The sequence below is a fragment of the Gekko japonicus genome, unplaced genomic scaffold, assembly GCF_001447785.1.
Source record: "Gekko japonicus isolate JY-2015 unplaced genomic scaffold, Gekko_japonicus_V1.1 scaffold13, whole genome shotgun sequence".
NCBI lineage: Eukaryota > Metazoa > Chordata > Lepidosauria > Squamata > Gekkonidae > Gekko > Gekko japonicus.
The window spans coordinates 3,321,130-3,333,751 of NW_015172553.1; the positions used below are offsets into that span (position 1 = coordinate 3,321,130).

Sequence of the window (12,622 nt, forward strand, 5' to 3'; positions counted from 1 at the left end):
TGTCTGTGCTGCACACTCCCAACTTGAAAAACATTGTTAGGTAGCTTTGTGCATTATCCTGAGAGTGCAAAACACTCTTTTTTTGGATCTTCCATGGTGGCCATGTTAATATTATAGGAGGCATACAGTAACACCATTGGCTGCCAGAAACAGTGTATGGAGAGGTGCAGGGTGATGACATCACACCTTGCCTTAGCAAGGCAGAGAGGCCAAAGGGACTTAAGACAGTGGCAGCTGTGGGTGGGGGGAGTCAGTTTCAGGATTTTGCGAGAATGAGCTCCACCAGTGCAGAAGGAGACTGCAGATGCACCCCTCCCCCACACTGGGCTTCTCTCTTTGCAGGCAATAATGACCTACCTGTTTGACTTCAGTGAAGATGGCCTGGTGAGTCACAGCTTCACCCTGAAAAAAGTTCACACGCTGGTCACACAAGTGGTTTCTGCAGCATGGGTATATCTTGAAGGCTTTATGGTGGGCAGATGAACACTTGGTGGGCAGATCAGCCCTTCATTAACAGACATCACTAGGCGACTGCCATAAGGGCCACTTCAGGATCAAAAGGACATCTGTGCTGGTGTTGTGGGCAAAGGAGTTCCCCCTGGCAACCGCAAGCTGGGCTAGCAGAACAACCAGGTTGGGAGCCATCCACTGGCGGCAGCCTCCTGTCTTATTCTTGGGAAATGAAGAGATGAGCCCTGCTCTGATTCAGACAGTGGATGTGCTTGGGGGAGAGCAGGATCGCAGTGGGTGCTGGTCAGGGGTTGGAAGTCCAGAGCTCCAGCTTGTGGGATCACTGAGAGGTGTGGGAGTGGCGTAGAGGCAGAAGGGTGGTTCCAGTGGAAGATTCGCTGCTTCATCAAATCATTTTCTGGCTTCCCTGACCTGTCCTTGCAGGAGGAACCCCAGCGCCGTCCCTGGCGCTCCTACTTTGATCTGATTGTGGTCGACACACGCAAGCCACTCTTCTTTGCTGAGGGGACCGTCCTGCGGCAGGTCAACACGGTAAATGCTGCTTAGGCCCGCCACAAGCAGGGATGGAGAAAAAGGAAGAGCAGAGGAAGTACAATCCTACTTTGGAATGGATTACTCCGATAGGCCGACTCATAGCCAATAAAACCAGGGACAGACAGGTTACCCAAGGTCTTTGGGTGCAGTGGGGAAACCCTTCTGAGTTTGGGAGGGCAGAACAAGTGGACTGCGGAGATTCCTACTGGTGGTGGTTGCAAAGCTGCCTTTTTGTAAGAGCCAGTCAAACCGCAATCCCTGTCTGCCGTCCAACTGACATTTTGAGTTTTGTCTGTCCAGGATTACCTGTAGATCTTTTTGGTTGAGGGATAGTGTGACGGAGGTCAGGGCAGAGGCGGTGGCAGCTAACACAGACCCCTCGCGGTGTCTGAACTCCTGATGGTGGACAGCCTTGGCTCCCCTTGCTTGGCATGGAGCCATGGAGCTTCCAAGACTTTGGGCACATTTGTCCGTGGAAGAGAGCATGGTGACTTCCACTGATTCTTCTCCTTGGGAAAAAAATTTAGCGGGAGGCTGTAGCATGAGGGGGAAATTAGAAAGTCCTGCTCTGTGGGGAGTGCTGCCCAAGTGGATCTTATTGGATACAAGCTATTGTTCTTCCATTGTTAGCTAACAGCAGCTAAAGCCTTGGGCGTTCAGTCATGAGGCCTTGTTATTTCAGCAAGGAGATGCTAGGAAAGGCTCCTAAAGCAGGAAAGGGGACTGGCTGATGTCCTTTGGGGAGCCATCTTATTTATTGATTTAATTGAAAGCATTCACATCCCCAGCTTTCCATCTTTCAGCCTTCCAGGTGGCTTACAGCAACAGTATAAGCTATCAGTCTAAAAAACAATGTGCATGCCCAATATAAGAGACAGGCAGCTACAAGGAACAGAGGGAGAATCCAGAGAAGGAACACAATTAATAGGCATGGGCACAAGGAATTATGACCTCCAAACTGATACATGTTAGAGCTGGAAGGAGCCAGATTGTGACGCTGCAAGAGAGCGGCCTCTATGCCAGCAGGAGGCTCGCACTCTCATTCAAATCTTTATTGTGAAATGCTGGACAGAGAGATGGGAGAGCCTGGGCTGCCCCTCACTGCAAGAGCCAACAACTGCTTTGGGGTCTCATTCTGCTCCCTTAGCCAATCCTCTGCCTAGAGTTCACTGCTGTTATTTCTCTGCAGGACACAGGGAAGCTGCGGATTGGCACCTACACAGGACCCCTCCAACACTGTGCTGTTTACTCTGGAGGTAAAGTACTGGTGCCCCCTCTAATGCCTGTCTCCATTGGACAGTGTACCTGTCCTTCATGTTAGCAAGATCTGTATCACCCCATTGCAGTGAGTCAGCCATGGGCTTGATGGGAAGAGTGGAGGCAGAGGCCAACCTGATTTGATTTCAGCAAGCCTTGGTTTGAGAGTCTCTGACTTCTGTCTCTCCCCTCTAGGCTCTTCAGACATGGTGTGTGACCTCTTGGGAGTGAAGGGCAAGGACATCCTCTACATTGGTGATCACATATTTGGAGACATCCTCAAATCCAAGAAGAGGCAGGGCTGGCGCACCTTCCTGGTGGTGCCCGAGCTGGCCAAGGAGCTGCAAGTGTGGACAGAGAAAAGCGGTGAGGATTAGAGACGTTCTGGTGGATGGAGGGGGTCAGTCTCTTATCAGGGATGAAAGGAAGCCAGGTGGTGAGGGGGCCAAAGATGGCCAGAGCTCTCTGCCTGACAGGGAATGAAATGGGCTGAGGTTCTGCATCCCCTTCCCCTGGGTCAGACCAACGCTTGCTGTCGAGCACTCAGCCTTCTCTCTTCTGCTCACAGAACTCTTTGAAGAACTGCGGAGTCTGGACGTGTTCCTGGCTGAGCTTTACCAGTAAGTGGGACGTTGTCCAGAATATTGGTGTCAGGGATGATTTTGCTCTAAAAGACCTGGAGTCTGATCTTGGAGACTTGGCACCTAGTTACTTACAGCCCCTGCTCGCTTGCAAAATATGCAGGCTTTGCAGAGATTGGCGGTGGGAGCTGGCCTACCTGCCCTGCATCCCTGCCCTCCAGAAGTCTCCCTAAGTCAGTCTCGGCCTGCTTTATGGTTCAGCTCCATAGCCCAGGAGGTGTACAGACTCCCCCTTAATACCTGTGTATTTAAATCGCACCCAGCCAGCCCCCCCTTTTCAGGAAGTAACCAAACCAATTTTGGCTGTATTGATGGAAGTCATACTTCAAGATTTACTTAGAATTATCGCCACACTTCTGATTCTGTACCATTAAAAGGCCCTGAACTGGATAGCTCAGGCTAGTCTAATCTTGTCAGACCTCAGAAGCTAAGCAGGGTCGGCCCTGGTCAATATTTGGACGGGAGACCACAAAGGAATACCTGGGCCATGTCGCAGAGGCAGGCAATGGCAAGCCACTTCTGAACAACTCTTGCCTTGAAAACCCTGCAGGGGTCGCCATAAGTCAGCTGAGACTTGACATCGCTTTCCACCCCCACTGTTAAAAGACTGATATGCAGAAAAGAGGCATTCAGAACACTGTTCTGAAAATAAGCTTCCTGTTTGCCTCAAGAGGAACCATTTACTTGCAGTATTTCTACTTCCAGGTGGTTAGAATAGAAATCACCCCTCCCCCCCATTTTCATATATTTCCCCCCTTCCCTCCCACGGGGAATTCCCAGGCTAGATATTAGGATCCACAGGGAGATAGGCTGGGGCTCCTTTTGCTAGCCTTTTCCTCCCAGGCTTGGCTTCCCCATGGAAAAGGCCTGTTCAGTGGGACACCTCAAAAGAGCAGCAGGTTCCTCACCTTCACAGACTTGCTGGTGGAAGAAAGTGATAACCTTCCAGGCACCTGTTTCCTCTCAGCTGTGGATAAGGGTGCCAGCCCAGTGAAACCTGGGGCGGGGGGCAGGGGTTGATGAGCTGCTGAGGACCCTCAGCGTCCACTGACGCTCTTGTTTCTTCCCAGGCACTTGGACAGTGGAAGCAGCGAGCGCCCGGACATCAGCTCCATCAAGAGGCGCATACAGGTAGGGCCCTGCATTTTATGAAAGCTCCGAAAACACAGCCATGTCCCATCACATGCCAGGCCCCACAGGCAGAGTTTGAGTTCAGTTTGAGCTTATTTTCCTTGTCTTTGGCGCAAGGGCTCACGCATGTGCTACCAGTGCTAGTAGGTACGGTGATCTACTTAGGGAGACTCCAGTCATAAGGCTCTTCTAGCACTTTCTCCATACAGTGCTATGCAAATATTTCTCTGCATAGCTTCCTATCTGGGCGACCGTCGCATAATAGAGCAACGAGGTCTCTTATGCAACCTTCACAACTAGAGTAAGAAAACTGGCTTTACTGCAGGGCTGCCTAGGGTCCCCCTGAGAAGCAGAATCCGCTTCTCTCAGCCACCTCGAGGCCAGGATTTTCTTGGCGTGTGCATAGTAGCCAGTTAGCTTGCAAACTAGCCTATGCAAAATGCCATCCTATCAGGCCCATTAGGGAAGGCAGAATTATATGGCAGGACTTCCTGCTTACTGCGGAGATTCCCAACCAGCCCCTGCCCTGGCATGAGCCAAGCTACACTGTTATAATAACAGTGAAGGCAGTGGTACATACATCGACGTTTAGAAGAAACACAGTCCAGCTGGAACAGATGTGGTCCCCTGAGTACAGGGGAGGGAGGCACAGCCTGGAAAAGCCATGAAACCCTAACCCGACAAAACTTTCATTCTCAGAGCTGATGAAATGCCAGTGTAACCTCTGAGCCAATGTTAGGCTCAAGAACTCCTGGAATCTCGAAGGAGGGGAGCTGGTTCTCCAGATGGGTGGCATTCGTGTTTCTGACGCTAACCTAGACCCTCAGACACATACATGGAGGAGAGCTGTGGCAGGGAATCATAACGACAGTACACTTGATCCAAACCAACTGCAGAGAAGAACAGCTCTCACCAAGCTGGTTGTAGGACATATACCTGTTCAGCTCCTCCCTTCAGCTTCCCAAATATCATCAAATTGCTCAGGAGTCCTTGAAGAGCTTGAATTGGGACTCGGGAGACTTCAGTATCTACCGTGTCCACCTGGAAGAACTTAACCTTCATTCTAGTTCTTCTCAAAGAGAAAAATGGCATTCATCTATCAAGGAGCATTTTCAGTGTTTGAAAACAATGCCATTAATGGCAGGGGCTATCTAGCGAGCACAGCAGATTTTTCAGCCAAGATGTCTGACGAGCATCCCGAGCTTTTCTTGCCACCTGATCTTACTGACTTGGAGATGCCAGGGACTGAACCTGGGTGAATACACCTGTCGAATGCAAAGCAGATACTCTGCCACTCAGCCGCAGCCCCTCCCTCCCTCCTACCATAAAGATGCAGTCCAATACAGGCCACTAGGCCCCGCTGCCTTAACAGCTATATCCAGGCTATGTGAGAGGACTCCCAGGTGACTTGCATAGAGGTGATTTGCATTACACGGCTCATAGGCAGAAAAGAAATATTATGTTCCCCTCCTACTATGAAATCTGTGTCAAGCTCAGAGCCCACAGAATCCCCCTGGCCTGGAAAAGCTCAAAAATAGCTGCCTTCAGTACTGAATGGGTCCCAAGCAAGGGAAAGCCTGAGCACCCCCAACCCTTGGGGCAGTTTCCCCTTTGCAGGCTGACCTAGTTGTCACACCTTCCGTTGCAGAAAGTCACTCACGAGATGGACATGTGCTACGGGAAGATGGGTAGTCTGTTCCGCTGCGGCTCCCGCCAGACCCTGTTTGCCAACCAGCTGATGCGCTACGCTGACCTCTACGCCGCCTCCTTTATTAACTTCCTGTATTACCCTTTCAGCTATCACTTCCGGGCACCACCCACACTGGTATGTTGGGGGCAGATTAAGGGAAGGGTGATGGCGGTGGAAGGATTCTGGATGGATGTGCGGGAAGCTTCATCTAGCTTGTTCCAACCTGGGAGAGGGCAGGACCGTGCTGGTGTCATGGATAAACTGTCAGAAGATCTGGCTTCTCCCATAGGAGGACACTGCTTCTTTCTTCTCTCCAGCTAGGGATAGAGGCAGAGGTCTATTCCGGCACAGGCTTTTGGGGGGCACCTCTGCAAGGATGGAAGGGGGGGAGCAATCCCACCAGTGGGGCTCCCACTGACATCCTTGTGCCAATCCCTTCCTCCACCAGATGCCCCATGAGTCAACTGTGGAGCAGACACGCATAGAGTTCAGTGAGACTACCTTGCTACCACCAGGGCATCGGATGCACCCGCTTGGCTTCTGCAAGCAGCAGGTGAGTAGATGGCGTCCAAAGTCTTGGGTCCTTCTTGTTCCCTTTCTTCCCAAAGACTTTTCTCTGATCTTCACTTCCATACAGTTAGAATGGGTCCTGGGCCTTATGGAAGGCCATCCAACCATATCTGAAGGACCATCTCTCCCCGTTTCTGCATGCACCAAGTGCGGTCTTCTGACTGCCATGTTCTAGTTGCCTGTTTGGCATCTGTTAGACCCCCATTCCCTCTCTGTCATGGCTCCCACCTTGCAGAACAAGCCTTCTTGATGAAGGGAAGGAGCATCATGTGTAGAAGTTTTTAGGAAACGCTGTAAGGCCTTTTTATCTGCAAGGGTTTTCAGTGGGGTTCAAGCTGCAGGCATTTGCTTGGGGTTGAGGGATAAATGTAGTTTTACTTTATTTTGTATGTTTTTATTCTTGGAATTGTAAGCCATCTTGAGCTACAAGGGAAGGATGCAATTATAACTGTTTTAATAAATAAAGGAGCAGTGGGAAAAGAACAAAGCAGAAATACACGATGGATGCAGATGCAGGTGTTGAAGCCAGCGTAGTTCCTCCAGAGTGAGCAGTTACAGAAAAATTGGGGGGGTGGGGGGGCACACAACCTAAGAAAAAGGTTGGGAAGAACTAGTGGGAGAGGGGGGGAAACATCTTTAATTATGTCTAAAAAGTTTAAATGCTGCCAGCAATACCTGCAAGATCTGGCTAGGGATCCATTGTCTGCTTTTCCACCATCCTAAAGGTGAATGCAGTGAGCATATCATTATCCAATGAGCCCGTGCAGATCTTCTTTAAAATGTTGGACTAGGACCTGGAAGACCCAGTTCTGAATCTCCCCTTGTGCCATGGAAGCTTGCTGGGGGACCTTGGGCCAGTCACACACTCGCACCCTAACCTACTTCACGGAGTTGTTGTGAGGATAAAATGGAGAGGAAAATGATGTAAGTGGAGTGAAAGGCAGGATATAAGTACAGTAAAATAAACATGACAACGGCTAGTCAGGCATTTGCTTTAAGCCCACAGAGCAGTCTGTCCCTGAAGAAATAACCAGATGCAGAGGGGTTTTTTTAAGCTTATTAGTTTATTTAAAAGTCCCAAAGCAAACTCTTTAAGCAAATGGTTTTTAAAAAAATACTTATGTGTTGGACTAAGGAGAATCCACACAGTCCTTGGGTCCCAAATATTTTTATCCCACCCTTTGTCCCAGGAGCTCAGGGTAGTATACCTCTCCCCTTCTCTATTTTATGCTCATGTGGCAGAAAGGGCCTGTTCTGGCCTGCAGGCCCTGCTCCACCCTAACCTCCACGGTTCCCAACATCTGGAGAGGCTTCTCTCTCTCTCTCTCTGGTAACCTGCCGCTACCACCTGACCTTTGTAGGAATTGCCCACGGGGAGGGTCAGGACTCCCAGCTTCCCTGTCAAGTTATGAGGCCTTGCCTCTGTGTCTCCTGCTACCCAGCACCTGGTCACCATGGGGACAGTTTACTGCCTTGTGTGCCCCTGGAGGAACTGCCACTTGCCAACTGACTGCTTTCTCCCTGGTGCTCCTTTTAAAATAGCATGTCCAAGATGATGGAGGTCTATGTGGTACAGAGAACCACTACCAGCATCCAAAGTTATAAAGTATTTATTAAAAAGAAAGTGTTCACAAACATACTTTTAGCACAGCACCAGATTGAGTAAGGGATTCAGAAGAAAAGGGTAAAATGCAGTTCCTCTGTCCCTCTCTCTATACATGCCCTAACAGATGTTAAAATATAGGATAGGCTCCTTAGCTTTAGAAAGTTACAGATCTCTACAGAGTCTCCTCTACGTTGAAGCGTCCTTCAGCTAACCAGACCACCACATGGTCAATGGCCACCTTCTCCGGACCTCGGCTAAGAGTGCTGTCTGCTCTGATGCACCCAGCACAAAAGAGCACTATCTCCTTGCTCCCCTGAGTTTTATCACCTCTCTTTCCTCCATTCAATGACCAGGTCAGGCCAGATCAAAGAGGCTTTTCTTGAAGTGGCTAGAATTTTCCTTCCTGAAGCCTCTCTAGTATTTAATTCCTCCACATCTCTGTTCCCTGCTTGAAAGGGGGGGGGGGACTTGACCCACCCATTATCTCTCCTGCTACATCTATTAGCATTTGTGTGAAGGTAAGCTGGAAAGCAATTGGACTGCCTTCCTGCCTGTCTGCTTTCTCCCCAGAGAGAAAAAACCTTTTAAAACTAGGAGTGAAGGTTTTGCTCATTTCAGACCTTCAAAGGAAAAATACATTTCTTCACAGCTCACAACAACCCTGTGAGGGTGGCTCAAGGTCGCCCAGCAAGCTTCATAAGAAAATGGGGATTTGAATGTGGTTCTTCTAGACCCTAGTCCAATATTCAAACCAATACACCAAGCTGCCCTTCTGAGTTCCTAGACAGAGTGCAGATGGCCAGACAGAAAACACATAGCGCTCCAATAGCTCTCCTGACAAGGCTGTATCCCAGAGGACAGAGCACTACTCAGTTATGGGCTCGGTGGGGGACTAAGTCGCCGGCAGAGTGTAGCTTTTGTGTATAAAAGATAAGACCCAGCCTCTCCCCAATATAGAAAATCCCTCCTCTTGCCCTGCCCTGTAATAAGACAGCCTGCAGAACTCTCTGTGCTTCCTGTCCTCTGCAGAAGCTCCAAAACATTTTCCAGGAGGCCAACAATGAGGAGGACTACGACGACTGAATCCCGTCAATCCATGCCGAAGGAAATCCAGATGTGACAGATGAGTGTGGCTCAGCCGGAGCTGACAGGGTGGGAAGGGGGAGAAGAAGGGCTTCTAAAATGGAACGGATGTTGGAATTTCCCTAGCCGACGTCAGAAAGATCTAACCTGTGAAGTGACCGATTCTGAAAGATAGGCCAAGGCCACCTGTGGCTCCGGGTGCAATAGCCCCACGAGTTGCAAAAGCTCTTTCTAGGAGGCTTGCTGTTTGCACTCCCTCCCCCACTAGCCACTTCAACCATCAGGAGCGCCACCCCCAAGAATCGAGACCTGCAGCCCCTCCCAGCTGATTCCATCTGAAGATGCTGCCTCTAGCTCATTACTTCTGCATTAAGAAGCTATGAGAGTCACTGCCTGGGCACAGCCCTCTCAGGGAGTGGTTCAGCCCCTGAAACCAAGGTGGGTCAGTTTCCCCTTAGCAGGAGGAATGAAGACCGGACCTTTGAGAATGGCAGCACGAGGCCCCCATTTCCTTTCTGCTCTCGCTGTGCACACTTTTGCTGTGTGTTTGAGAAGCAAAGAAGAAAGCCAGTCTCCTTCCTGAGCAGACACCGTCGCTCTGGGGAGAAACCCCTCCCTCTGGCACCTGTAGAAGAAGCCCTGTGCCGCTCAAGCCCGTGGGAAGTCCAGGACTACGTTACTGGGCCTGAAACGATTAGCCCTGGAGCAGCGGAAACTCCTCAGGCCACAACCAAGAGGATCCGTAGTGGGTCCAGTCCCAGACAGTGGTTATATGGACATGCTTTTGGGACTCGGTGTTCAAGCCAGCGCTGCTGCCAAGAGCTCAGCACAAATCTTTACGCTGTATTTGCCATGTAGGAAGAGTGGCTGTGCCTCCAGCTCCTCCCGCCCCCAAGCAAGGCACCTTGTTACCACGTTAGCCCAAAGAAAGACCACAACAGAGAAACAGAGAACCATTTCTAGGACTGGAGGGGGGTGAAGAGTACCCACCTTAGTTTACCAGGGAGGGAAGAACGGTCAGTCTGAAAGGAGCACAGGTCAAAAAGGAAACACAGCTCAAGGCCAAGAGAGTCTTTTGAGGCTCAAGTCATGGAAACTTGCTGCGGGATTCTCACCCAGCACGTATCCCCAGCACCCCCTGCTGTCCAGATACCTTCATGTAACAAGCCAGTCAGGCCTTAATGTTGGCTGGAGCAGAATTTAAGGGAGAAGATTAGAGAGAGAGAGAGCTGTGTCCCAGGAGCCAAGCCCGGGGGGACAGAGGGAAAAGCACAGCTAGCAGACTCTTCAGTGACGGGGGTAGCAGAGAAACCCACTCCACGCAGTATGCAGGAGGCCCTTCACTGTCTGTGCTCACACAGGATCGCAGAGAAGGGGGTTGGGGCAAGGCACAGAAGATACACACACCCCTTTCAACAGAGACCAATGTGCTTCTCTGTTCCTCTGCTAAGTCAGCTCCTCAAAGATAGAAATCTTGCTGTGAAAGAAGGGCACCGCCTCCCCCCCCCCAACTCCCCAAAGCCAGATGTACACACAGGTTTCTTCCAACAAAAATAAAGATACCTATATTGCGAAAGTTATAATTATTTTGTGACTTTTCTTACGTGTCCAGTCTATTTACACAGCTGTAACAGGACAGAGAGACAGTGAGCTCCATGGGCCAGGCCTGTAGAAACCTAGAGGTGATATTCTGGGTAGGGGGATAATGCATTTCCTTGACCTGTCACTTGAGTATGTGTATGGAAGCAGCAGGTGCTTCTCTTTTCACTTTTAGATGGTTAATTTGAAATAGACACTAAGTGGTTTCAGCTCCAGCCCCGTGAACTGTTTTAGCCGAAGACCTTGGAGTTTTCTTTTCTCTTTAAGAACTCCACAGCTGCAAATAATAATTACCCACTTGGCCTTGAGTCAGCTGCGGACAGTTTAATATGGGATGTTTTTCTCTAGAAAAAAGCCAACTTACTTCCCAGGCTACGGAGGCCAGGGAGCATGAAACGGGACGAATGTCAGTATGCTTGAGACTCACTGCTATGGTGCAGTGGTTAGTTATCCTTCTTTGTAATCATCTTCAGTAAACTCTGCCGAGCTTTCCGAGACTTGGATGGGGGAGTAGCGTTGTTAATGGGTGCCTCCCTCCCTTTTCCCAGAGGCGAACCGGAGACCGAAGAGGTGAGCTTTTAAAGCGCAAAGGGCTTTGAGTGTTGATAAAGTAAAACAGGTTGCTCTTTGCCAGCTTGAGACCTTGAGCCCTAACAGGCTTTGGCAAAAGAACTGAGACTGAACCTCCCAGTTCATACAGTATGGGAGGCATGTTCAGGGTTGGGGGGGGTAGGGTCACAACCTCAAGAGCTCCACTTCGACATCCTCTGGCAAAGCTTCATTTTTGCGGAACACAAAGAGGCTTCCATGATCCGTGGCCCTAAGTTGATCGAGCGAAGTCACTACTGTGTCGTGGTCCTTCAGCATGTCTGGGTAGCAAGCACTGGCACCTTCTATCCGCAGGGAACGCCGCACGGGAGTCAAGAGCTTTGTGTCTGGCCTGGTGCAGCACTCTTTTGCCCTGAAACACAGAGAAGGTTAATACAGCCGGCTGCTCTCTCTCCTTAACAAGTATTCCACTCTCCCACCAAACAGAGCTACTGAACAGGGCTTCTTGCTTTCAGAGGCAAACCTCTTCTGGGTCACAGGGACCAGCAACAACATACTTAGAGTTCAGGGTTGTGTATCATAAAATCTTTACCAACTCCCCTCCCAAAAAAACACTCCCCCCCCCCGAAGGGGATTTTTTAAAATTGCATTTTCTAAAAACTACAAAGAAGCATGGTGGGGAGTTACTACAAACTGCAGGGTAAAGAAACAGAACCACAAAAAACCGAAGAGATGGAGGTCATATATCGCTTAACATCAAGATAATAGCTTTTTAACAATTACTTTTGGACAGTGAGAGTGATCATTCATTATCATCGCTTATATTGACAAAACCACCAAAACTGACTAAATGAAGATTCATCCCGAGAAATAATTAATTTAACTTCAGGAAACAATGGCATCTCAATTTACAATTTTAGCTCCCCAATTACTAATTTCCTCCCCTTTTTTTAAACAAAGAGAAAAAATCTCCCTCAAAAGGTGTATAATACAGTCTTATTTTTCTCTTCCATTGTTGTTTCTTCTTTCTTCTTCTCTTCTTTCGCTGTAGCTCCATATTGCTGTAACAAGAACTGGTCAACCTAAAACAAAGTCAAGTTTCCTTTTTCCGGAACTTCTAAATGCTTAAATTCTTGCCTTCAATCATAGGGGACACTTCAATATTGTTTATCTTGATAGCTTCTGGAGACTCTAACCTCCTTGCCAGGCGGATTTTATATTGTGGGTATATCCATGGATTATACCCTTCGCTTTATGCACCGCTTTCCCCCCAAACACTTTTGCAGATGAGAGGTGTATTCAAATTGAGCCCATTTGCATTGCATTCATTCCACTTCTGGCTGGCCCCACAATTAGTGTTTTGGCTTGGAACTGGGGGGGAGAAAAAGCCCTGGCAGTGGAAGAAACACTTGCAGGCGCCAACTGAAGCTGAGGCCTGGGTACGGCCATAACCCACTTTTCTGTTCCTGAAGCCGTTTGTCCAGGCTTAAA

The 12,622-nt window shown here is 49.4% G+C and overlaps 2 protein-coding genes across 2 annotated transcripts in view; one reads left to right on the forward strand and one right to left on the reverse strand.

The window, feature by feature from the left end:
* The window catches only part of NT5DC4 (5'-nucleotidase domain containing 4), a 33,240-nt gene extending 22,710 nt beyond the window's left edge, over window positions 1–10,530 (forward strand). Inside the window, exons 10-18 of the mRNA XM_015421140.1 lie at window positions 343–384; window positions 895–1,002; window positions 2,195–2,261; window positions 2,458–2,628; window positions 2,831–2,882; window positions 3,974–4,034; window positions 5,683–5,859; window positions 6,173–6,277; window positions 8,930–10,530. Coding sequence (XP_015276626.1) covers window positions 343–384; window positions 895–1,002; window positions 2,195–2,261; window positions 2,458–2,628; window positions 2,831–2,882; window positions 3,974–4,034; window positions 5,683–5,859; window positions 6,173–6,277; window positions 8,930–8,983 — 837 coding nt within the window. The 3' untranslated portion in view covers window positions 8,984–10,530. The remainder of the gene's footprint in view (window positions 1–342; window positions 385–894; window positions 1,003–2,194; window positions 2,262–2,457; window positions 2,629–2,830; window positions 2,883–3,973; window positions 4,035–5,682; window positions 5,860–6,172; window positions 6,278–8,929) is intronic.
* CKAP2L (cytoskeleton associated protein 2 like) overlaps window positions 10,420–12,622 on the reverse strand; it is a 14,362-nt gene continuing 12,159 nt past the window's right edge. The window contains exon 9 of the mRNA XM_015421090.1: window positions 10,420–11,543. Coding sequence (XP_015276576.1) covers window positions 11,318–11,543 — 226 coding nt within the window. The 3' untranslated portion in view covers window positions 10,420–11,317. The remainder of the gene's footprint in view (window positions 11,544–12,622) is intronic.